Raw genomic sequence first — 27,371 nt, 5'->3', positions numbered from 1 at the left:
CCGCGTCGGGCTCTGGGCTGATGGCTCAGAGCCTGGAGCCTGTTTCCGATTCTGTGTCTCCCTCTCTCTCTGCCCCTCCCCCGTTCATGCTCTGTCTCTCTCTGTCCCAAAAATGAATAAACGTTGAAAAAAAAATTAAAAAAAAAAAAAAAAAAGAGTTGGATGCTTAACCAACTGAGCCACCCAGGTGCCCTTGAGATCTACTTTAAAATACCTTCAGCCTTCCTTTCCCTGCCCTCAATAAAAAGGGAAAGAGGGTGAGATTGGCAAAATGATGAACAACTGCTGAATGTGGGTAGCAGGTAAATAATAGTTATTATACTACTGTCTCTACTTTTCTGTATTTTTGAAAATTTCCAAAAAAGTTTTTAAAGAAAACCTTCACTGTATAAAACTAGAGAAATACAAGAAAGCCAAGGAATAGAAAAATGACCCAGAATCCTACCTCTTTGAATGAACCTATAACATCTTTGTGAAAATGTTGTACATGCATACATGTATGTATATTTAAAATTGGGACTGTAACATAAACGTGGTGTTGCTGCCTGTTTTCTTAATAAAATACAGCATTTTCTCCTGTTATTAAATATTCTTAAAAAATTAAAAAAAATTTTTTTAATGTCTATTTACTTTTGAGACAGAGAGGGACAGAGCGTGAGCGAGGGAGGGGCAGAGAGAGAGGGAGACACACAATTCGAAACAGGCTCCACGCTCTGAGCTGGCAGCACAGAACATGATGCGGGGCTCGAACCCACAAACTGTGAGATCGTGACCTGAGCCGAAGTCAGATGCTCAACCAACTGAGCCACCCAGGCACACCCCCCGCCCCTGCAAATTTTTTTTGACAGAGCGTGTGCATGTGCATGCAAGTGTGTGGAAGGAGCAGAGGGAGAGGGAGAGGGAGAATCTTAAGCAGGCTCCAAGCCCGGTGCAGAGCCTGACAAAGGGACTGATCTCATGACCGCAAGATCACCACCTGAGATGAAATCAAGAGTCGGGACACTTAACCGCCTGAGCCACCCAGGTGCCTTGTTAAATATTCTAATGAAGCAGAATTTTTACGACCATAAAGTGTTCAAATGAATGAGTAGAATTCATTTAACCAACCTATCGTTGTTGAAAATCCAAGTTATTTCTAATTATACTTTAAGCAAACCTGAGATAAACATCACATATCTATGTATCTATATATCTTTATGTGAATTGGATTATTTCCTAATATATTCCTTTCAGTGGAATTATGGTGTCGAAGCAGAACATATTACATACGCTTCTTTTTCCCATTTAAAATATCTTGTGAACATCTTTTCATGGTAATCCAGTTCTTTAATATAATTTTAGGTGCTTTAAATAGTATTCCATCTTATGGATTATGTCATGACTTAAGCAATCCCTATCACTGGACATTTAGGTTATTACCGTTTGACTGTAATGTGGCTCTGTGGGAGGGCTTAGCGCTTTACAGTTTTGTGTCATAAGGGGTCTTCGATTATGTATATAGATCCTTTCTCTTGGGTTAATCCATTTCTCTAGAGAAGTCTTCCAAATTTCTGTCTTAGAAGGCACAGGCCAGGCTGCCAGGTTCTGTAGGAGTTGGGGAAGGGGCCAAAGACACAACAGCTCAGCTCAGGCTGTCTCCAGGGAATAAAGCTTTGGTCTTCTGCAGGATAGGAAAAGAGTATCTGAATCTTACTATTTCCCTCTTGTATGCACTGAAAATATTTTTCCCCACTAGGAAATCTTTTTGTTCTCTATTTCATCATTTCCACCCACTAGGAACTCTTAATCAGAGAGACAAGAAAAAACTTCTATTGGCACCATTAAGCCTTAATCAGAAGTCCCAATATTCTTGAATTGGTTCCAGAAATATCAAGGGGCAAAAACAAAGAAACATTACACATAAAACAACAACAAAACAAAAACAGACACGTCATAACTGCTATCACTGTATTAGATGTTGTCAACTTGAGATTTTACTCCAGGAAAAAAAAAAATTCCTAAAGACAGTATGAAGCACTTATCTGTATGGGATGTCAGGCACGTCTGCTGAGTTTGACAACTTTTTGTTCCTGCGAGGATTGAAAAGTTCTTGCACGGAAGTGGAGAGCAGGTTCTATTCTACTCTGCCTTTCGTATCTACAAAACTGGGAGCCAAGTTGTGATGCCAGAATCTTTACTGTTAGTAGTGACAGTTGGTATGCATGCAAGTAGCAGAGAGAAAACATCTAATTTTCAAGTTACCGGGTTGAATTCATATTGCTGGCACTTGAAAAATCTTGCTTTGACTTATAGAAGGAATAAACGATACAAAAGCCAAAAACAGAGAGTAAGTATGAAATAATGTCATATGCTTTCTTCTAACAGAGACTACATTTTCAAAGAAAGGGGAAAAGGAAAACACTGGCTGGCTGGAATGGGTACTGCTCTATAACCAGATTTTTTAGAAATAACTATTCATTTCAGAAAAAAAATTCTTACATTTCATTTAGCATTATAAAACATGTATTTCCTGATCAAGGTGTTGTTCACCCTAAATCTACTGGATTTGAACTGACAATACTGGACCACTTTTGACCAAGAAAAACAATTTCATATGGTTTAACCCTACCTAACACAGAGCAAAGTATTACCAGGTGTCAAAAAGCAAGCCACTCAATGGGGTGCCTGGGTGGCGCAGTCGGTTAAGCGTCCGACTTCAGCCAGGTCACGATCTCGCGGTCTGTGAGTTCGAGCCCCGTGTCGGGCTCTGGGCTGATGGCTCAGAGCCTGGAGCCTGTTTCCGATTCTGTGTCTCCCTCTCTCTCTGCCCCTCCCCCGTTCATGCTCTGTCTCTCTCTGTCCCAAAAATAAATAAACGTTGAAAAAAAAAATTAAAAAAAAAAAAAAAAGCAAGGCACTCAAAATGAATATAAAGCATGATTTCAAATGGTAAAGTCAATTCTTCTCTACTAAGACCACATGCCTATGTGTATAATTTCTCATAAAATATAAACTAGAGGGTATTCCCCCTGTTAAACACAAATGACTAGATTACCACGTCACTGTCCTCAGGATCTGTGAACTTGAAAACTCTTTCATTCAACTGCCTGTTGTAATACTTAAGAAAAGAGAGGGTCGCCTGGGTGACTCAGTCTTCTGGGCGTCTGACTCAGCTCAGGTCACAATCTCATGGTTTGTGGGTTTGAGCCCCGCATTGGGCTCTCTGCTGTCGGCACGGAGCCTGCTTTGGATCCTCTGTCTCCCTCTCTCTCTCTCTCTGCCCCTCCCCTGCTTGCAAGCACACACACTCTCTCTTAAATAAATAAACATTAAAAAAAAAAAAGGAGTATACCTCTGCTGAATATGACAAGCTGACTTAAAAGAAAATGGGGTAGAGCACTGAGTAATGCAGAGAATTGCTGAATCACTATATTGTACACCTGAAACTAACATAACACTCTATGTTACCTACATTTGAATTAAAATAAAAAACTTAATAAAAACAAAAAACCACACAAAGCTCCTGTCCACCTTTACCATTTTGCTTATTACCTCTGTGCAGAGATGCTTTCCTCTCCTCTAAAATCTTTTCTATTTAAAAATTTTTTTATTTATTTTTGAGAGAAAGAGACAGAACACGAGCAGGAGAGGGGCAGAGAGAGAGGGAGACACAGAATCGGAAGCAGGCTCCAAGCTCTGAGCTGTCAGCACAGAGCCCAACGTGGGGCTCGAATCAACGAACCGTGAGATCATGACCTCATGACCTGAGCTGAAGTCGGATGCTTAACTGACTGAGCCACCCAGGCGCCCTTCCTCTAAAATCTTTTTAAACATAAAAGACTGAAAAATTTTAAAAGTATTATTTTTATAAAGTGATTAAATAGGCTACTCTGCAGAGAATAAGTTTTATCAAGCTTTAGTTTAGCAAAGTAAATCCTTCAGGGGAAATACATTTTTCACTCCACAAATAAAGGAGTTTTTTCCTCACAGAAAACAAGCCAACAAACAGGCCAACCTTTAAAAATTTGATTTCTCTGTACAATACAATTCCTGAATTTGAAGATTTAACAGTATAGCTTCAGAAATTTAGAAGCAACACACACCACTTTATGATAAGGTTTCTGCTTTGCTCCAGCAGAAATTCTCTGAAGTCTCAATCCCCAGCATAATGTCTCCCAGATGTCTCAACTAGTTGCCATGCCAACTAAAGCAGCTTAAATTAAATGAGGGCCTGAAAAAGCACCTGCATCTCTCCAGGTCTGTTGCGCATTAAATAAAGCTCTCTTGACAGGGACTCCGAGGTGCCATTAACTTGAACAGCAGCTATCTGATTATTGTTTCTGAGTAATTTAATGAGGGTCTCCAAACAAGAGGGAAAACAGGGTACTCTTTCCCTCTCTTGGTCCTTCTAAATGGGACAGCCTCTCCAACAGCTGGTGTACCCCCTGGGTCAATGACTCTGCTATGGCCTCTTAAGTTACCTTTGGGTAAAGATAAAATATAGGATTAACGTTAGCGTTTTCAGGAGAATATTAACAGATTAACCATTTTCCCCTATTAAAACTCATCGTTAAAAACATGATCGTAAAAAACACCACACGGTATGCCAACCTCAGAGTGATTTGAACAGCCCTGTTAGAAAATAAATTGCTGCTGATTGCAGCAATTAGTTAACTAGCTCCGCAAAATATGGATTTCAAAATGTACTGATTTGCTTCAGAAAAATGAATGATGCAAATTAACAATTATAAATTCAAGGGTGGGGGGGATGCTGCTCTGATGCCTCGGGTGCCCAAGGGAAACAACAGTGTTTCCACGCTGTTTTAAAGAGCTTTTTGTTGCCGATGTTGTTACTATTGCTAATGTGGACATTTAGAAGGTGATTTTTGGGGCGCAGTCGGTTGAGCGTCCGACTTCAGCCAGGTCACAATCTCGCAGTCCAGGAGTTCGAGCCCCGCGTCAGGCTCTGGGCTGATGGCTCAGAGCCTGGAGCCTGTTTCCGATTCTGTGTCTCCCTCTCTCTCTGCCCCTCCCCCGTTCATGCTCTGTCTCTCTCTGTCCGAAAAATAAATGTTGAAAAAAAAAATTAAAAAAAAAAAAAAGAAGGTGATTTTTAACGGGGTAGAGAACAGTCCTTTTGCTTTCTCAAATGTTATTAGCCACCGGGGTGTATTAGTTAATAGAAATAAAAACTTGGCCAGAGAGGTTATGTGATTTACCCAAGGTCACATTCCAGTATGTAAAATGCCAGAACTACCTCTGGTTTCCCAGCTCTTGGTCCAGGGAGTCTCGACCCCACCAACCTGGTTCCCACAGGAGCCTTCCTACTATCATTCCCATGTCTTACCGACGAATATCATCACAGAATGCAGATTACTGTGAAATAAAGAAAAGCTGACTTTTTTTTTTTTTTTTTTTTTGGAGAACAAGAGTGAGCAAGAGAGAGCGTAGGCTCTAAATTCCAATAGCTAGTTGGGGCGCCTGGGTGGCGCAGTCGGTTGAGCGTCTGACTTCAGCCAGGTCACGATCTCGCGGTCCGGGAGTTCGAGCCCCGCATCAGGCTCTGGGCTGATGGCTCAGAGCCTGGAGCCTGTTTCTGATTCTGTGTCTCCCTCTCTCTCTGCCCCTCCCCCATTCATGCTCTGTCTCTCTCTGTCCCAAAAAAATAAATAAACGTTGAAAAAAAAAAAATAAATTCCAATAGCTAGAGATTTAGATCTTTAAACATGTGAGGAAACTGGGGCACCTGCCTGGCTCCGTTGGTAGGGCATGCGACTTGATCTCAGGGTTGTGAGTTCGAGCCCCACATTGGGTGTAGAGATTACTTAAAATCTTTAAAAAAAGATAAATGCGAGAAAACCATCAAGATTTCTTTAGCTCCTACTGAATTTCTAAATTAGATGCACATTCTAATTGGCAATTTGCCTCTATCTGTAAAAACACATACATTTGGTTTCCTTAAAATGGTTTACTTTAAAAAATTATTTTTATTTTTTTTATTAAAAAAAGGTTTATTTATTTTTGAGAGAGAGAGAGAGAGAGCAAGCAGGGGAAGTGCAGAGAGGGAGGGAGACAGAATCCCAAGCAGGCTCTGCATTGTCAGCACTGAGCCTGATGCAGGGCTTGAACCCATGAACCGTGAGATCATGACCTGAGCTGAAACCAAGAGTAAGACACTTAACTCACTGAGCCACCTAGGCGTCCCTAAAAAAATTTTTTTTAAACACATGAGAAACAATAAAAATAAAAGCAATGAACACTTACTGAGTTCTTACTATGTGCCTGGCACGTTCTAAACACTTTGAATTATCTCAAGGAATTCTCACAACACAAGTCACAGGCTATTATTATAAAGAACTAATTGTTCTCTTTGTGATTTTGAGTCTTTCCTTTTGGAAGAACTGAATCCAAAGATGTCTGAAGTAATTGCTCAAATGCACACAAGTACTCTTATTCATTTCTTCTAGCGCCTGAATTAGTCTTAGTTCTGTCGCTAGTAGGCCAGAGCCTCAAGTAAGAAACAACCCTACAATTTGCTGAGGGATTATCTCAGTTTGCTGAGAAGTATTTTGAGTCTCCTGTATGCCACTTTTAACACAGGTCACCTCATTCAATCCTCCTAGCAACCGGGGACTATTCCCATGTAACAGATATAGACTGGGGGTGAGGAATGTCAGGCCGACACGCTAAATAATTACACCCCTTTTGCCAACAGAAAAATAAGACAAAAGTTAAAAAATCACAGAGGCAAGTTTTTCTACCTGACATTCTTTGCCTCTCTTTCCACCTCCTGAATATTCCACTTCCTTCAAGTCTTACTCTTCTTACCCTTCTTTAGTCAAGTTATAAAGCTAAAATTGATATTCAATAAATATTTTCCAGCACCTGTGAATCATATATGCTTACTTGAAATAGCTTCTTGAATAGCTTCATGTTCCCTATTAATTTCTTTAAATAGAGGAGAACTTAAATTAGCTTATGTGTATATGTTAGCCTATTATTCATATATATGTTCACATATATATATATATACACACACACATACATATATATATAAATATAAATATAAGAGGAATCCCTGGCTAACATACTGCGTGTGGGGGCTGGGCTAGCAGCCCTGGACAAGAAATGGGAGGGAAAAAAAAGTCTGCATTAGAGATAGGCCAGGCCTTTGGTGGGCAGGCTAAGTTGAAAAGAGAAGTTTGAGGGGCGGCTGGATGGCTGAGTCAGTTGAGCATCCAACCCTTGATTTTGGCTCTGGTCATGATCTTACAGTTTGTGAGTTCAAGTCCCGCATCGGGTTCTGCACTGACAGTGTGGAGCCTGCTTGGGATTCTCTCTCTATGCCCATCTCCCATCTGTGTGGTCTTTCTCTCTCTCTCTCTCTCTCAAAATAAATATATAAACTTAAAAAAAAAAAGAAAGAAAACATACGTTTGGGAATCATTAGATATGGTAAGAAATAATCTGTACTTTCTATTAAATGAAACCTGCCACAGATGAGATACTGATTTTGCTTTTGGTTATAATCTCCCTTTGCATAGCATTTTTCTTTTTCTATTAAAAAACATTTTTTTTTCATTTCTTTCCTTCTTTTATTTAAAAATCCTGTATACTGGGGCGCCTGGGTGGCGCAGTCGGTTAAGCGTCCGACTTCAGCCAGGTCACGATCTCGCGGTCCGTGAGTTCGAGCCCCGCGTCGGGCTCTGGGCTGATGGCTCGGAGCCTGGAGCCTGTTTCCGATTCTGTGTCTCCCTCTCTCTCTGCCCCTCCCCCGTTCATGCTCTGTCTCTCTCTGTCCCAAAAATAAATAAAAAACGTTGAAAAAAAAATTAAAAAAAAAAATCCTGGATACTGAAATTATGGAAGTACGTTGCCAAGAGTTGTAAGTTCAACCTCAACATCATGACACTCTTTAGAATAATGCACATCACTGTCATTAGCAGAGTTTTTAGTGCATTGCACCCAAATTTAACACGCAGAACACACTGCTCGACCCGAAAGTTGCTGAGGATGAAAATATGCTCATGAAGGACAGAGACCAAAGCAGGAAAAAAGCAAAAATAAGGAATCTTCTACCATTCCTTAGAAGAAATGAGGTGGGAATATAGAAGAGATACCAGAAAGGCAGACAAAAGAGAAGTATTTATGACTAAAACAAGTTTTAGGGTGCCTGCATGGCTCAGTGGGTTAAGCGTCTGACTTTGGCTCCGGCCATGATCTCATGGTTCATGAGTTCTAGCCCCACATCGGGCTCTCTGCTGTCAGCACGGAGCCTGCTTCAAATCCTGTTTCTCTTTCTCCCTGCCCCTCCCTGGCTGCTTGCATACACACTCTCTCTCTCAAAAATAAAAAAACATTAAAAAAAACCCAACCAGTTTGGGGCACGTGGGTGGCTCAGTCGGTTAAGCATCCAATTTCAGCTCAGGTCACAATCCCGAGGTTTGTGAGTTGGAGCCCCACGTCTGGCTCTGTGCTGACTGCTCAGAGCCTGGAGCCTGCTTCGGATTCTGTGTCTCCCTCCCTCTCTGGCCCTCCCCCACGCGTGCTCTATCTCTCTCTGTCCCCGAAGTAAACAAACATTAAAAACAAAAAAACAGTTTTGCACAATTTTCTTTGATGCAAAAATGATTATGGGCAAGAAGAACAGGAAATTCATCTAGAGCCTGGCAGTCAACTATACCCTCAATGGTAGGACTCCCTGACCCCTTGCTCCAATTAAAACAAATCTGTACCATGATCAGTATTTGCTTGACCCACCCATCTCTATGATCTATTTTAGGAAGTAATTTAAGAATGCATGATAATCAGCCGCATGCCAGAAAACCTGACTACTCCAACTGTCAAAGGTAATTCTGCAGAAAAAGCTACACAATCACCACAGAAACAAATGCTGACACCAAATTCTGACCTTCAATTAGGAGTCAGATGATTGACTCCTTTTCTGTTTTTAGGAGGTCATGATTGTTCAAGCAGTCTCAGAGGCTACAGGACTGGTGCCAGCAGCATCTTTGTGTAACCATCATCATTAGCATCAATAAATACCGACTGGGCACCAAGTGGGTGTAGAAGGCTTGCTAACTCCATGACAACACAGAGAAAAAAGATGGACGGATGCAAGGCAACATACAAGAGGTCAGAAGGGACTGAGATGAGCTGTAAACATCAAGTAGAGAAAACAAGGAAGCAAAAAGATTTTTAATGTACTGTACATGGCCACAAAAGCTTGACTGAAAAAGAAAAATACTTATTGAGAAAAAAAAAAGCTCCTATTTGTCGAGAGTTTTATTTATTTATTTATTTAAAAAAAAATTTTTTTTTCAACGTTTATTTATTTTTGGGACAGAGAGAGACAGAGCATGAATGGGGGAGGGGCAGAGAGAGAGGGAGACACAGAATCGGAAACAGGCTCCAGGCTCTGAGCCATCAGCCCAGAGCCCGACGCGGGGCTCGAACTCACGGACCGTGAGATCGTGACCTGGCTGAAGTCGGACGCTTAACCGGCTGCGCCACCCAGGCGCCCCATGTCGAGAGTTTTCTATGTGCTAAGCCCCCAGCTTTAAATTTACTTAGCCTCATGTACTCTTAATTGCTCTAAGAAAGAAATCCTATCGTGATTCCCATTTTACAAACTAGTGTGCAGCAGAGTGAATACAAGATCCTGGCCTTTGTTCTGAACTTGTACTGTCTTTCAAAAGATAAACTTTGGGGTAAAGGGGAAGGAAATAATTCTACTTCAGAAGAGAGAAGGCCAGGAAGCTGGTTTTTACAACGAGGAGGTAAAGGAATTCAGGCAGTGGGAGGCAGCGTGGTGTAGGTTTTGGGATGAAAGACTAGGTTAGATTGTCAATGCTACTTACTGGCTTAATAACATCAGGCAAGCTAACGAAATCCTCAGAGTTTGTTTCTGCGTTTATAAAATAGGGACAATGAAATCTACTACACAGGGTTACCGCCAGGGTTGAGACGTTGTATGTGAATCATATATAAATGTCTGGCAACCGAGGGAACAGGGACATTACTTGGGTAGCTGTTATCACCATCACTGTTACAGGAGGGAGGAAGGATACTGAATTTATTAAATATCAATATGCCAGGCACTGTGCCAAATGTGTTACATACACTAATTTGTTTATTCCTTGCAACAGAACTTTGAAGAAAAATATTATCTCCATTTATCATTGAGAAAACTGAGGCTCAGGGAAAAGTATCATGTAACTTTTGAAGGTCAAAAAGCTAAAAGAGAGGAGGGGAAATAAGGAGATGAATTCAGGAATGCCCAATATCAAAGTCCATGCCTTTGCCAAAATGTATGACCATGTTCTTATTTTTCCTGACATTTCCCCCTCCCTGAAGAAAACAAAGCCAAAAGAATGTTAGTACAAAACAACCCAACCAACCAACCAACCAACCAACCAAACAAAAACCACAAAAACACAAAACAGGCAACCGGTTGAAAAAGTTCCTTTAAGCTACTGATCTTAAAAGGAAAGATTAGGCAATCTCTTAAGGATATCAGTGCTGAAGAGGAAAGTTTTATTCACTTATGAAATGGGGTCTGGTGGTTTTCTGGCACCAAAAAATAGTATGTCGATGATAGTCACATTCTTTCATATGAGGACATAAAAACCTTTTAGATCAAGAAAAGTTTTCTACAGGGCATATAATTTTTGAGAGAGACCTAGGGTTGGTTTTGGACAGACTGGAAACTCAAGGGAACAATTATAAAAGTGCTAATCTTTGTTAGACTTTTGAGACCCTCTACACAGGGACCCTGGTTCTGGTAAAGGGCTTCTAGTAATAGGTTTCTCAGTCTGGAGCTCAGGGTGGTAAAAATTAGTAACTGATCAGTATTCCACATATCCAAAAACAAACAAACAAACAAACAACACATGCACACAAAACAAAACTTCGTTCAGCTCATACATAATATACTTCCTTTGGAAAACAGCCACCTCGACCTAATCCTATTTTCTACCATCTGATTCTCTTGCCACCTTTAAGCGATGTATCAATAAGAGGAAAAGACTATCAATTAAACATGCAATTATTAAGCCCATTACCAACTGTACAAATCAGTGCTCTTAATATTTAATAATGACACCAATAGAGTATGCAGAGAGCAAACGACCACAGTAAGTAGTACATAAAGAAATTGTATCTGGCTAAAATTCAGATTCGTGCTAGTGTGCTGTAGCTCCATTAAGTTCCCTGAAGTACTGCTCTCAAATAAATTGAGCTGGTAGCAGGAGACTCAGCTGGTCTATGAAGTGGCTAAAAGCCCCACTGCTTCCCCATATCCTCCAATTAAGGCAGGTCTGATATATTTAGTGGCTTCTGAAACCTCTGGGTCTCCAGGTAACACATGCCTCCTAGTGTCTACCAACCTTAAAAAATAGAAATAAAGTCAGAACAGTGGGATATACAAAAAGATCAAATAAACAGTCCTGTGAGCCTCCCTAAATTCTTACACCTGAATTAAATACGTCAAGAGGCTAATAATCAGAAGGTTAACCAGAAGGTTAAGCAGTTCAGGAGAACGATAATGGGGTTATGAGGCTTTTCAGTAGCTCAAATTAGGTGTGGCTTTGTTGTCATCCAATATTACCCTCTAAGAGTTGGAAAGCCTGACAGCATTTCATTCCAACCAGCTGGGAAGTTTTAGAGACATATTTATTTTTTGATGGAGAGGTGAAAAGACTAGATTCAACCTTTCTTTTTTTTTTTTTGCTTCACCTGGAACACAGGTGTTTCAAAAAGAGCTGGTGTGAATAATTTGCTTTATCTATAGTGATTCTCTTCAAAGCAGAGGGAAAAAAAATTCCAACTGTGAGTTGGAACTTTTAACTGTTCTTTAAAACAACCTAAGGATTTGCTAGTACACTAAAGCCTGAGTAACCTTTATGCAGGCAGGAAGGGACAGACAATACTAGGAGACGTAACTATAGGACATAAAAAAGCGAATAGTTCTTGGGATGGTGGGCTGAAGGAGGAAATGATGTCATTTCTTTCTAATTAATAGGAAAGGTTTGGTAAAGGTACTGAAAAAAGCACTAAGAAAGATAATGTGGATGCAGTCTGGGTGGAAGGCTTGGAGGTGCTGAAGATTTGTATGCTGGGAAGAGGATGCCAGGTAAGGAGACATGAGGTACTGAGGTTGACAACAGTTCACATATTATTATTTTAAAAAAATCCTCTCTAAAAACAGGCTATGCTTGTTATTGATAGGCCATTATCAAAGTCCATTTGTCTGTGATGAGTACTTGCTAATGTCGTCTGTTGGTTGTTGGCAGTCGCTTGACATGCTTTGCTTGTACCAGAAAACTCATAGGAATTCCTACTGTGTGTCAGCTTTAATAAGTTCTCCTCTATAAGGCCTTCCCTTACTACTTTTATAGCGCTTATTAACTTCCAGGCACTATTTTAAGTCAGTCTGTCACTCTATCCCAATCTATCCCAAAATAACTCTCTGAGGTAGGAACCATTATTATTCTCATTTTATTAACCAGGAAATTGAGGCACAGAGAGGTTACAAGGTCACACAGGTAGTAAGAGGCAAAGCCAGAATTCAAATCCAGGTAATCTGGCTCCAGACTCCATGTTCTTTGCCACTACAACAGATTTTCTATTATGTCAAGCTAGCAGAATGCTGACTAGGTAGGCCCTGAACTATCATAAGGGCTTTGAAATAAACAGGATGACGACCCTTGTTCTTGTTTCATGATGTGCTAGGAGGCCATTAAACTCAAGACTGCTACTGTCGGGCAACAGAACAAGGGATGATGAAGAGTATGGCAGGAAGAAGGATGGAGAAGGGGGCTGATTTAGAGTGCTGTTATTTAGGCTCTAGTATCAAGAATATTAATTTAGGCTCTAGTATCTAGTATTGAGAGCTTTGTAGGGAGAAGAAATGGAGACACTCACTAGTCAGTTTCCTAATGTAACAATCTTCTAAGAATATGAGATAAAGGTCAATATTCCACATTCCCATATCCAGGCCTGCCAAGCAGTCTGACTTCACTTGTTCCCACCTCTCCGACAAAAGAGAAAGAATAAAGCCAATTCTTTACACAACTTCTACTATCAATAAACACTGGGAGAATTTATAAGCTATTAGGAATAAATACTTACTATAAATGACAAGGTGTTGTGCAAACATGTCATAAAACAGCACTGCTAAACAAGCACTTCAATAACAGAGAGCTAATCATCCTGGACAGCCCAAGTTGTGTATAAATGTGAATACTTGTGATACGGTCTTATGTAAAAAAAAAAAAAAAAACAAAACACAACAAAAAACAAACAAACCCACCTATCAGGTTCAAAAAACTCTTACCATCTGGAGTTCAGAACTATAGCAGTCTGGTCTGCCTGCTCAAGGGAACTGAACTCTGAGAATACATTTAATGCTTTATGTGCAACGAGTAACTGATTTTGTATGAAAAATTATTAATGATACATTAAAAGCTTTCAGAGAACAAAATAAGGCTATTTAACTGGTTTAGCTGGACTGGGAGAAGAAAACGGAGAACTTGTGTCAAATTATTTCCTACCGACTGAATATGGACAGAAAGCTTTGAAAACACAATTTTAATGCCTAAACAGTCTTTACTGACTTGAGATAATGAAAACTGGATCATTCTTTCTTCCACTGCGTATTGGACAAAACTAACTCTAAGCCAGACCAAAAAGAAATCTTGCAATATTAAATATTCATCAAATAGGTGTCCATGAATTCTCTTATATGAAAAGTCCAAGAATGACAGTGAAAACATGCTTAAACCCACATTAAGCACTAATTCTGAAATCCGGTCATTCCTATTTGAAAGAAGGCAATCTCACAACCATAAATATGTGAGACTTAACAGACTCACATTTTTTTCTTCCAAACTCAGGTCCACAGCGGAGGGAAATTTCAACCTAGATCTCAGATATGTAACTGTCTCTGAAATAAAAATGAGGGCATTAAATAGCATGGATAATGAAAATCTGGTTTATGGATATTGTTGATTTCAAACAATGCTTTCCATGTGGAAGAAAAACAGCGATGCATCACAGACAGAATTGCTTTCTCTTGTAACAAATGGTCAGCCCTAAATCTCATCATCTTCTTTGCAACAAAAAGCATGGGCGCCTTTGCAACTAGGAAAAAAAAAAAAAATCAGTGTGTGCTTCAATTAGAATCACTGACCTTTTCTGAAGCCTGCCTGTGCTTCTCTATAGAAATCAATGGAATAAAAGGTCACGTTGTTAAAATGTTTGAATACAACATTCTCTTTCCCAGGCAAAGGCAAATTCCTTTTCTTTTTAGGGCAATTAATCTGTTGTATATAGAATGTCAAAAATTAAAACTACCTTTAATTTGCAATTTAAAACTAATTTTAAAAAATCAATTCTATCACCAGAAAAAAGGGAAAATCACAGGAAAGCTACATTCTACATACTTCATTTTACATACTCTGTCATAGCCCCAGAAGGCTCTATTGGCTAAGTCCTTGTCACTAAGGCTATACAATAGCCTTGCAATAAAACACGTGCAATAAAACAGAAAAAGCATCCTAGAGAAAAAGATGTTACTTCAAATCTCAGTTCTCTTCTTTCCAAAGTGCCCTGAAGAAGTCAAAGGCAAGCTCTGTCTGCCAAATGTAGATGGCAAAGCTTGGCGATTACTAATTTTCCACCATCATAACCCTCCAAAGCAAATGCACATTCACACAAAAACAAAGATTAAGAGTCAAGAAACAAACCAAAAGAAATGACTGGAATAGTCATTATTTTTTTCTGAGCTTAAAAAAAAAAAATCTTTGAAAGAAGTGCCTTTACCTAGATTATAAACATTTTGCTTCTCCAGTTTTTTTAATTCATGAAGAGAAAGGGCAAATTCTTCGATCACCTCTTAATCCATTCAGAGGATAAATACACTGATCAGTCATATAAACTGCATCATGCTTCTTACTGCCACTACAACAAATCTCAAACCTTTCTCTAAGAGACACCAAGCCTTCAAATTAGATCCACCAACCTTTCCTAACGGGTCTAAAAAACTTACTTCTGTGTCCAGACAATCTGGTTTCAAATACTCTCCTGCCCAACAGAATTTGAGAGCAATTTACTCCAGGCTCATCTATTGTAAAGCTGCAAGAATGATGTCATTAAAACCTGAGAGCGGACTGCAATCAGTGGTATAAACCACCACAAGCAGCATTGTGAAGGGAAGAACAAACGTCTCAATATGCCAAGCTACAGATGCTTCCTTACCTACCCAGTGCTACCCATCACCAACGAAATTCACTTCTGGTTAAAGGTTTTAAAAGACAAAGTTATTATAAGGAACTAGTTATGAAGGGCGGGGAGGATTCAAAATATACAGAGAACAAAAATCTGTAAGAAGAATCTAGGAGAAGTATATCAGGGAAGTCTGTTTCTCAATACTGTCTATGGCAGTAAGAGATGAAATAAAATGGCGGTCCATTTAAAGGGGGGGGTCTGCTTCTGTGTCAAGATGTAGTATCTGCTATATGTCAATTATATCTCAAAAAAAAAAAGGTGTAAGAAAAAAAGACCTAATATCTGACATAGAGCCTTATCCATTTGTTCCCACTTGTCCCCACTTTCTAACATTTATGTAATGAATGTTCTATTATACACTTAGATGTGACACCTGTTAGCACTACTCCACACTATTTAATTAGAAAAGAAAGAGCTACCTGGACCCACAAACAAAACAGATACTGCCTAAAATTTTGTGAAAAAATAAAAATACAACTGGAAATACTGAAAACATATTTATTAGACTAATAGATCACTGATCTTGTATGGATCCTATAAGAAAGGACTAGAGAAAATGTTTTATTCTATGAAAATTTTAAGTACCAGGTAAGTCTTCCAAACTCTTTTTTGGGGGAGGCGGGGAGAGAAGGGCAGAGCAGTTTTTTCTGCTCAAGAAAATTTGGTTACGATCTTTAGTGTTAAACTAATTAATATTAAAATTATTTGAAATTCATCAATCATCCCCAATTGAACCATGAACCCCTTAAAGGTAACAGCAATGGCCATTATGCTTTATACTACCTGCTGGTACCTCTTTCCTGAGGGTAAAGGTCTAAAGTTAGGGCATAAAATGAACACTGAGTATCACAAAAAGTCATCTGGGAAGATGCCATGTTGGAAGCCAATACGTCAAACTCACATTAAATCCAACAGTATAGTGTTCTCTGGTATCGAAGCAGAGTGCTGTTTTCTTTGACCGAACCCTGTATGAAACAGCTGGCTCTTGTTAAGGGGTCATACTGTATAAAACTACCTCTCCCAGCACCAGTATCATGCTCAGTTTGGTGAAATTCTCTCACTAGGGGAAGCCTATGGGAGCTGAAATTACCTGAGGGAACAGCACATTCTTGATTCCGAGCTCATGCTCACTCTGAAAAATGAGCTAAATGAATGGAATTGGACATAAACGAATTCTCTCTCTTTTCATCATGTTTAAAAAGTCAAAGAATGAACAAAGCAGAGATTTTGGGTGACTGATTCAAGGCCTCGAGTCAAAGACTATACACATGGCTTTAAACTTTGATACTTACACTTTAAATTCTGCCCTTTACACCACTGGTGTGTCAGAATGAAAAAAAAGTTAGAATATATTCTATTTGAGGCAAAAAGTTCCAACTTTCTTAAAGCCTAAACAGAGGATGAATTATGTCTTTTGAAGACTGGTAGATCAATCACAGTCAATTTGGTCATCAAAAAGCATTTATGGTCCATACATGAAGAGCAGCGACATGATTCTGTGGAGCAGTCTCCACTTAAAGAACTAACAAGTAGAGACCAAGTAAGCTGCTTCCATCTCGCCTCCCTTTTCTAGGCTATGGTTGGTCCCGCTGCTACTGCTCAAAGACCTCTTCTTTAAAAAAAAAAAAAAAAACCATACGTACCTGAAATTAATTTCACAATTTCTACCCTCATCGTTTCTAGCAGTCTTTACAACAATCCAGATCTTATTAGCCAAATGACACAAACAGCTGCTTCACATTTGCATATTTGAAGTCCCTCAGGTAGTCACGGGTAACTTCAGCCTTCATGCTGGTAATTATTCTGGTGCTTTAGCCTAGTGGATCCCAACCCTGAGGGCACATTCAGATCACTGGGGAGAACATCTTCAAAAATACTTACTGATGCCTAGAACCAAACTCAAACCAATTAAATCAGAAGGTAGGGTTTGAACATTTGTATTTCTATAAAAGGCTCCCTAGGTGATTTTAATGTGCAACCAGAGAGAATCTCTACCTCTCAGTTTCTCAACCATCTGAATTCTGAGGATTTCTGTTATTATTCTACTTCATCTACCTTCGAGCATGGCTCTACTTTCTATCTAGAAGCGGCTATAACCTGTCCTAACTACAAATCCCTTTCTTGGAACACAATCTCCATATTCTAACCACACTACTACCGCTACCGAACCTGCTGCTTGCTATCAGCCCAGCATCTGTCTTTGAATCTTGCCTCTCCTTTCTTGGAGGACGCCAAATCCTCTTTTGATGTCAACTGCTTCTCTATCAATGTGGCCAGCTATCCTGTGAAGTTCTAGGGCTCTAGGGAGCCCCCTCCCTAATTCTTTCACTTCCTTGTCCTGCCTCTGTGAATCCCCAACCAGCCATCAAAATCAAAGCGCAGGCTGCTGAGTACATGGCTAAAGAGGTGCCAGTAAATTGCCAAGAATCCTTCTGTTCTCCTTTCCCAGTCTGCAACAGTCATTGCCTCTCAGCCCTAAGAGTTGGGTCCTTTTCTTAAGGTTAACCCCCCCCCCCCCCGCCCCTCTCCGCAAACCTGTGGTTAAAATATACATAATGTGGTGTCCCACTCAACTGGATGGGGGCCCCCAAATGTGGAGCGATGACTGGGGGCGGGGGAGCCGGTAGCGTGGGCAGTGAAAGGATTCACCCAAGTCAGAACAAGGAAGACAGAAGTTTATTGAATACACTGCAAGGGAGCAGTGGGGAAGGATAGAAAAGGAGAGTCTGTCTGCAGTAAGGCAGTGGGTGGGAGCCATATTTAAAGAGGGAAGGTGAGAAGGTATGGGGACTATGGAATTTTCCTTTTGGGTAACTGTGCCTGGTTGTTAGTAATCCATTGGTCAGTGCCTTTGGGTATTTGGAGGTGGGTTGCCTGATGGGCCTGTCTGTATTCAGGCAGGCAGTCGCTGTCAGCCCTTCTGCCTTGATCAAGTTTCCATTGCTCAAGCCTGTTGTCTAAAAGTGGCCTCTACACACAAAATTTACCATTTTAACCATTTTTACACGCACAATTCCATGGCATTACATTCACAATGTTGTGCAACTATCACCACTATCTAATTCTAGAACTTTCTCATGATCCCAAACAGAAACTCTTTGTTAAGTTTATAAAGAGCACTTCTGATGCTGTCATTCCGCATCACAAAAATCTTTCATTGTGCCGTCCAATGCCTACTGAATACAGGTGAATTTTCTTAGTTCAACATTCAAGGCCCTCCATGATTTGCCCCAACTAGCTTAGTTTTTCATTATTTATGCATGCTAAACTCTAGCCAGCTGGATTTGCCATCCCCTAAATGATACTCCTGAACTTAGTCTCTCCATCTGGAATATCCATCCATCTCAATGCTACCTGTCCAAATCCTCATCTTTCAAAATTTGTCTGAAATGTCATTTTCTCCATTAAGTCTTACTGTTTTTTTTCTGCCTGAAGCAATCTCTTCTTTTACAGTTCCACACCACCTATCCATATTCTTTTGGCACTTTCTACCACATCTGATGGTTATTTCTTTATATCTTATCTCACTCCACAGACTATATTTCCTTTTAAGGAAAGCGCTAGGAGGCAGCACTGAGTTAAGAGCACTCCCAGCCCACTAAGACCAGTCAATATGGGTTCAAATCCCAGCTCCGTCATTTCTAAGTGAACCTGGATGAGTTATTTACCTCTCTGAGCCACAGTTTCTTCATCTGTAAAATGGAGATAAGGGTCAAGTATTTAGAACAGTGCCTGGTACACTAAATAAAAAAAAAAATTAAACAAATACACGATTCATCTTTGCACCTTCCACAGAGATTGGTACAATGTTATTATGTAAAAGGTAGTGCTAGGGGTCTCTGGGTGGCTCAGTTAGTTGGGCATCTGACTTCGACTCAGGTCACGATCTTGTGGTTTGGGGGCTGGAGGCCCACACTGGGCTCCGAGCTGTCAGCACAGGAGCCTGCTTCGGATTCTTGTCTCCCTCTCTCTCTGGCCCTCCCTTGCTCACACTGTATCTCTCTCTCTCTCAAAAATAAATAAACATTAAAATTTTTTTCTTAAAAAACCAAAGTAGTGTTAATTATTTGGCTGAGTGAATAAATAAGGCTGACTAGATACTAAGTGGCAAAATTAAAGTCAGGAATTCAGCTGGATTGTTCTGCTAACTTTTCCTTTATTTTCCCTTTTGGGCTTCAGAGGTAAGGAGCCAGAGTTGGTGACAGAGGGTAAAAGCATCAGGTTTTGTTTTTGTTTTAAATCATTAAATGCTTTTCAAGCAATTCAGCTTGGGAACCTTTTAGTTTCCACTAAGACACTATTTTATTCGTTCAATTAACAAACACTTATTTAGCACCTACTATATGTCAGGCATTGTTCTAAGAGCTGGGAACACAATAGTGAGCAAAACAGAAAAAAAATTTCTGGTTCTAGGCACATAGTTGATGCTTTTGTTTACGGAATAAATGAAGAGGGAATTCTAACAATATGAGAATCTTCAAAGCTCCTAGGATGCAGATTTCTGGTCCTTGCTGGTACTGTCTGATGCAGAGTAAGAGTGCACTTACATATGCAAATACATATTTCATTTTGTTTGTTCTTAGCTCTTCACAGACTCCTAAGATTCTCTGCGGGTTATAGAGCTGTTTCACAGCACCAAGCAATCATGTATTGTGTATTCTTTAAATTACAAAATGTTCCTATAAAATACAGTATACAGGGGCGCCTGGGTGGCGCAGTCGGTTAAGCGTCCGACTTCAGCCAGGTCACGATCTCGCGGTCCGTGAGTTCGAGCCCCGCGTCAGGCTCTGGGCTGATGGCTCACAGCCTGGAGCCTGTTTCCGATTCTGTGTCTCCCTCTCTCTCTGCCCCTCCCCCGTTCATGCTCTGTCTCTCTCTGTCCCAAAAATAAATAAAAACGTTGAAAAAAAATTAAAAAAAAAATAAAATACAGTATACAAATACTGTCAGTTAAAATTGAATGACTGCATCTGGGAGCCCAAAACTACATTACTCCTACCAAGGGTTCTCAAAACTGGTCAAATGGGCATGTAGGCTCCCTCGCTGCATTTATGACAAGAGATTCCTGTTTAAACAATGCCTGCATAAGCCAAACCTATTATCCAAATAGGGACACTTGTGAAAGTAAAAGGAGGAACTTGTTAATTAATAATTATACGAGGACATCAGGTAAAATCCGGGAATCCTTGCAAACCAGGACACATGGACACCCTATTAGACTGCTCCTTTCCACTGGTTTTAGGCCGAAATTGCTTCTAATGCAGATAACCTGCTCTGCCCATATTCTCCTCCGTAAAACACTAAGATAATGTTTCATTATGTGTCAAGTTCAAAATAAACTTTTCCCAAAGCAAGCCAAATTTTTATTTCCAATCCAGCAGGCATCCAGTACTTTCTAGGAAAGGGCATGTTTATGTATACAATTCAGATTCCTGACTGAAGGACGATAAATAATGATTTTCAATCAAATAATTACAACTGGTTTCTCTTGGGTTAAATTTCAGTAGGCTCAAAGTAATTAAGTGCCAAAGTGTTTTCATACAGGTTTCCAAATAGAAACTCAAAGTGCAAAAGGAATAATGCAATCCTTTAACGGCTAAAAGTTCAGTTAAAAAAATACAGAACTTTTCTTAATTATTAGATTTTAAAAATACGAAAACAGAAAAGCTACAAGATGCAGAGATCATGGTAGAATTTATTGTTCCTTCCATATATGATTCATGCTAAATCTGTTGCATCCTGTAGGTAGATTTGTAAACAGTTATAGTCCAGACATTGTCTTTTTCAAAGTTGCTTAAGGAGCTATCTAAAGATGCACGGTCTTTGAAAACTCAGGCCAAATTTTTGGTGGGCACTGATGTAATCACTTTTTCACAGTTTCAGGAAAAAACAGGATTAACTGCGTAACAGTATATGCTTATACTCTTATTATATATCTGATTACATCAAAATGTTCATAGACCTCAGATTTTCTAAAATGATATGAACGAGATCTTCTAATTTAAAATGTTTCTGTACTAACAGTTACATATGCAACGTAACATCCCAAGTTTTTAATCTTAGAAAAAAGTGCAATGATGTGGCTCTGTATGTACAGTGGAAGATTAAATTATAATATGATAAATATATACTTCTGACTCTATGAACTGATTCCTTTATCAACTTTAAATATTAAAACATCCATTAGATGCATAGCAACATACTAAGAACTTACCTAAAATGACAGAGCCTCAAACAGACCTCAAAAAGTATCTTCAAAGCACAATTCCATGATCATACATTTAAAACTCAAAATATTATCCATTCTAAAATCTGCAAAGACACAATCCTCCAATTAAAAAAAAAATGTCTAAAACCATGTGTAATGCGTATGCCATGTTTTTCAGATACTACAGAGGGAGCTGCTGACACAGATGAATAATACATTAAGCTGAAATCAAATACTAGCTTGAGATATTATTAATCTTCAATATTTTTGTGTTTTGGTAGTAAGGTTTCTTATTTTTCAGAGGGAAACAGAAGGAATTTTTTTTTGCTTTGGCTACAACAAAAACTTCATATTGATATTAAAAGAGTCACCGAAAGTGCATTTCTTATATTTCCATTTACTAGCGCTTCTAAAACACAGATTTTTAGTATCCTGTACTCCAGGCTAAGTCATGCCTTCCTAAGAGTCTTTATAATCCTGGGGCAGCTACAGGAATGACTCATTTTTTTTTTTTTTAATTTTTTTTTTCAACGTTTTTATTTATTTTTGGGACAGAGAGAGACAGAGCATGAACGGGGGAGGGGCAGAGAGAGAGGGAGACACAGAATCGGAAACAGGCTCCAGGCTCTGAGCCATCAGCCCAGAACCTGACGCGGGGCTCGAACTCACGGACCGCAAGATCGTGACCTGGCTGAAGTCGGACGCTTAACCGACTGCGCCACCCAGGCACCCCAGGAATGACTCATTTTTATGTAAAAGGATTCAGTGTTTTCCAAATAGCACCACCACTGGAAAACACCTATATTCTGTGCATGATTCTACATATAGCTAAAAATTAAACAGGAAACAAGAATAAGTGAGGTTTAGGTTTGAAAGATTCTTCTGTAGCCAACTAATGACAATGAAAGCAACAGTTGTCAATTTTTTAACTTGAAGGTAAAAAATTAAATAAAAAAGTAAAACTTTTAGGAGCACCTGGCTGGCTCAGTTGGAGGTACGTGACTCTTGATTTCAGGGTTGTGAGTTCAAGCCCCACATGGGGTGTAGAGATTACAAAAAAAAAAAAACAAAAAAACCTTAAAAAAATAAATTAAAACATTTAAGTAAATGGTACACCAGATGGTTCTGCAAATATTTTACAGCAAAGACTTTTAAACATCCATGAACAATTCCAGAGAGCGAAATTTCACAGAAACATTCTGCCAACTAATGAAATGGGCTGAAATTAGCCACCAACAGGTACTATACTATCTATGTCACTCATAGTTTAGAAAAAAAAAATTTTAACATTTATTTATTATATTATTGAGAGAGAGAGAGACAGAGAGAGAGAGGCAGAGCATGATTGCGGGAGGGACACAGAAAGAGGGAGACATAGAATCCGAAGGAGGCTCCAGGCTCTGAGCTGTCAGCACAGAGCCTGACGCCGGCGGGGCTCAAACTCACAAACCTGGAGATCATGACCTGAGCCAAAGTCAGACGCTCAACCAACTGAGCCACCCAGGCACCCCATGTCACTCATGGTTTTAAACCATAACTATGCTAACTTTTCCTCTGCTCTGCAAGGATCTTAAATAATAATGATTCAAGGATCTCCCAGAGTCCAATTATGGTCAATAATGATGAATGATTGAGAACCACTAGCTTACAGAAGCACACAGAAGGTTTTTAAAAGAATGACAAACCCAAGTACAAAAAAAATTAATGCCTGATATAAACAATTCATGCTTAAACTGTAAGACACAAAATGAATATTACGAATTAGCTAAATGTTCAGTGAAGAGAATCTAATATATCTGGCATTTTATTAAATATATCCATACATGCCAATTATCTTATTTGAACACATTCTTTCCCCACAGATGGCTTATGTGCAATAAAGGGTTAACTCAGCAGAGATCTGGGGTGCCCAAATCCTATACGTCCCAAAAGTCTTTAGGACTAGCTCATGACCAGCTCCTGGGAAATAACCTTTGAGGTCTTGCAATATCCTGCCTCATAAGAGCATCTTAGTATACCTGGGGCTTTGGTCACACCAGATAGTTTATGCTAACAATGTGATTTATGGTGACACCTGTTTTTGTTTGTCTGGAGCCTTGGGGCAGCTGTATTAGTTTAACCTCTGGGTGGGGGAAAAAGGAAGAGGGCTGGAGACTGAGCAGCTATGGTCAGCCCTGTGCCTGCTCTAGGCCCACCTGACTGACCTCCAATAAAAGCCCTGGACACTAAGGATCTGGTGAGCTTCTCTGGTTGACAACATTTGCCTGTATTGTCATTCATTGTTGCTGGGAGAATTAAGCAAGATCTGTACAATTCTACTGGGAGGACAACTGGAACTTTGTGCCTGGTTTCTCCTGGACTCTGCCTGTATACCTTTCTCCTTTGCTGATTTAATCTGTATCATTTTGCTGTAATAAACTGTAGCCAAGTAGATCCTTCCTGGATCCTGTGAGTTCTTTCAGCAAATCACGGAACCTGAGGGTGATCTGGGGACCCATAACACAACCTATAATACAATAAAATTCTTATTTAATAAAGATTTCTTCTAATTTCAAGGTTTGTTGTCAGCAACCTCATTTCCAAACAGGCAGAAATAGCATTACACATTCATAGGAATGCCTTCTAATAAGTAGGCTCCTTTCCCGCTAACTAAAAGGATAAAGTAGGTGACTCCTGACCAGGTACAGAAGTTACTTCTGATGAATGACACAAGTATGGCCCCACTCCCACTAGTTCCCTTCTTCAGCGAGGAGCTGGGTAATTTCAGGAAGTCTATGACATGGAATCATCAACGCTTTCTCCACAGTTGCTACTACTGATCTGTAGCTGAGGAAAAAAGAACATACATTCTCAAGTCATCTATCCTTAGGATAATTCTGTACTTTTTAAAAAAGCATATGTCAGAACCATCCAACCTGGCCCAAGATCTCAGGTATACAAGGACACTCTTATCAGCCAGGAGCTGGTCAAGACCCAGTCCTTTCTTTGGAGTGTTCAGGGTTGGAGCACCCCAAGTCCACTGAGTTAAGCCTTTGTTAGTTCCATAAAAGATCTGTGGGTTGAAGCAACACCGAAGATTACAGCATTCAAGAGCTTTTGGTTTATCAGATCAAAACATCCCAGCAGTGGTGATCGATGACAATTCTATCACTTCATAATGTTTCCCAATTCCCCAGTCAGCTCAGCCATTCTCTTTCCCTTAGGGAAGTTCTTAACTGGTCCCAGTTACTAAGGAAATTATCAAAGACAATTGTCTAGTACAGAATTACCTGCCACCTGTGTAAGAACGAAATTTTTATCTCACTGCTAAGTCAGAAAAAGTATCATGCTTTTATACTGGTTTCCATTCTAAGTCATAGACCTGGTGTTAATTAAAAGCCTAAAGTGAATAAATTGCACTATCACAAGCTCACCGAATTCAAGGATTTAGGATTCCCCGTCTTTCACTTAAAGTTTTACCAAGTTACATGCAGAATGGTAAATGGTGATGCTTTGCCTAGGGCTAACCTATGTCCCAATTTTTTTTTTTTTTTCCATGCACAGTCCCCGGAGCTATAACTAGGCATTATTTTACAGTTTATTATTATCCATGATACCTGACATACTATTTTTACACGTTAACAGTAGTAATATAATGTTAATGCCTCTATCCTGAGAGTATCATATAGGTAGGAGTTGAAATAAAGACCACAGAGTCAGACTGGAATTGAACCTCAGTCTCAATATTTACTAGCTCTGTGATCTTGGTCAAGTTTTTTTTTTTTTTTTTTGGCTTTGTTTTTAAATCTTTGGTGCCTCAATTTCCTTTTCTGTAAAGTGGGAAGAATCCTATCTTTCCCAGATGGTTGTCATAGGGATTAAATAAACTCATATGATAAAACCTTTTGTAAGTTATGACTATCACCATTGCCACCACCACCACATTCCAAAGAACTTGGGACATCGGACTTACATTATCTCTTTAATTTTCACCTTATCCCAAGTTGCAGAAAAAAAGGGCAGTAGTATCTTCTTAACTGACAGGCAGTTGTTATATAGCAACAAGAGTACTTTCTTGAGTTCCACACAACACAGCTGCCTCACTGGTTTCATCTGCAAAATGGGGATGGTAATAACCTATCTCATAAGGCTGTGTGGAGATTAAGTACTGTTTTATGGTATCACCGTTCAGGATATATTGATAATACTGCTCTCTGTCAGATACTTGGGATTTCAAAATTACCTGGTTCCAGGTACTCAACCACCTTTGCAAGGATGAGATTTTATACGCCTTAAAGCATGAACCCCAAAAGGTGCTAGGAGAACAAATTAATAAAAAATTGTCCCCTTCTTTCACATTCCCTGGTTAGGATACATTTCTTCAAAATAGTCAATGTGTGGAGGTTGGAGTATGTCAAGGGCAGAGAGTACCTAAGAAAAGGGAAAAAAAAAAAAAAGTCAAATTTAGAGAACTAAAAAGGAAGCAAAATGACATAAATGCAAGTAAATACTATTAACTCTTTAATGACTTAAGACTTAGTTACAATTGTCCACTGAGATTAACTAAATTTGCCAGTCAAGAAACAGTCCTGAATATTAAGATGGGTTTGTAAACTTATCATGTAAAAGATACTTCAATCTCAACTAAAATGAGCTACCAGACCCCTTCACGGAGAGTGTGTTGAAAAGAAATGCCCTATTTTTAACAACCAGTGTTGCTCTAAGAGCATGAGGAGCCATACCTACCATTCATTTCTTTATTCCTCTGTTCAAAAAAATGTTTACTAAGTACATTCTACCTGGCAGGCATAGGGGTAGGCCCTCCAGTTATACTGAGTATCATCCCTGCTCTCATGATAAGTGGAGAGGAAAGCATTAAACAAACAAGCAAGCAAGCAAGCAAACAGTTACACAACTATGTAATTATGACATCTATTATTTGAAGAGAAAAAGTCCAGAGGAATGGGGAGAAAAAATTTCCCTTGAGTTTAACGCTAAGAGTTGAAGGCTGAATAGGAGTTGGTCAGGCAATGAGTAGGTAATATAAAGGCACTGAATTCAGCAAGAAGGAACCAGACAAATTCTAGAAACAGAAATGCCAGTGCTTATGGAACATAGAGGGTGGGAGGAAAATAGACTAGGATAAAACAGAAGAGGAAGGCAGGGGATATATCATATAGAATCACTTTAAATTTTGTTAAGCATTTTGGATTTTATTCCAAGTACAAAAAAAGAAGACACCAGGGTGGAAAAAAGACTTGAAGGCATCTGAAATTCAAGTCCTTTATAAAAGCAGCATACTACCAATGTCACTTCTGCCTTTGAAACATGACAAATAGGCTTTCTTCCCCTACCAGCTGTCCAGCTATTCTTGTAAGTCCCATCTATGATGTCACACTTAAGAATCTGAACCTATCTAACTAATGAGAAATACCAGGCTCAAAGGATGTAGAAGTTATTTAACAGGAAATAAATTGTCACTGCCTAAAAGGTTTGTACAGATGCATGCCACAGTAGATGTCCACAAAATAAAATTCATGGTTACCAATACAAAAAAAAAACAAAACCCAAAAAACGAGAAATAAATTGCGTGGTACAAATTTTTTAAGAAAAATAATTTTTTTATTATGGAGAATTTCAAATATTTAAAACTGCACAGTATAGTATCAAGAATGCTCATGGAATCAATACCCGGCCTTAGTTTCTACATATGGCCATTCTTATTTCATCTGTCTTTATCTTCTACTCTCCCTACATAATTCTGATGCAAATAGCAGACCTATTTCAGCCATACATCAGTACCACTAAAAGACAAAAACTTTTATTTTATTTTTTTAGATTAAAAAAACAATTTTTTTAATGCTTATTTTTGAGAGAGAGAGAGAGAGAGAGAGAGAGCGAGCACGTGCGAGCATGA

General features: G+C 39.3%; 1 protein-coding gene across 2 annotated transcripts in view; it reads right to left on the bottom strand.

The window, feature by feature from the left end:
* The window catches only part of NLK (nemo like kinase), a 166,682-nt gene that overhangs the window by 36,153 nt on the left and 103,158 nt on the right, over positions 1-27,371 (bottom strand). For both annotated transcript variants that reach the window (XM_040455307.1, XM_040455308.1), the window contains exon 3: positions 25,830-25,885. In XM_040455307.1, the coding sequence (XP_040311241.1) occupies positions 25,830-25,885 (56 nt within the window). The remainder of the gene's footprint in view (positions 1-25,829; positions 25,886-27,371) is intronic.

The sequence above is a fragment of the Herpailurus yagouaroundi genome, unplaced genomic scaffold (genome assembly GCF_014898765.1).
Source record: "Herpailurus yagouaroundi ecotype Mexico unplaced genomic scaffold, PumYag 215, whole genome shotgun sequence".
Classification (NCBI taxonomy): Eukaryota; Metazoa; Chordata; class Mammalia; order Carnivora; family Felidae; genus Herpailurus; species Herpailurus yagouaroundi.
This window is presented reverse-complemented; position numbering and strand designations above follow the sequence as displayed.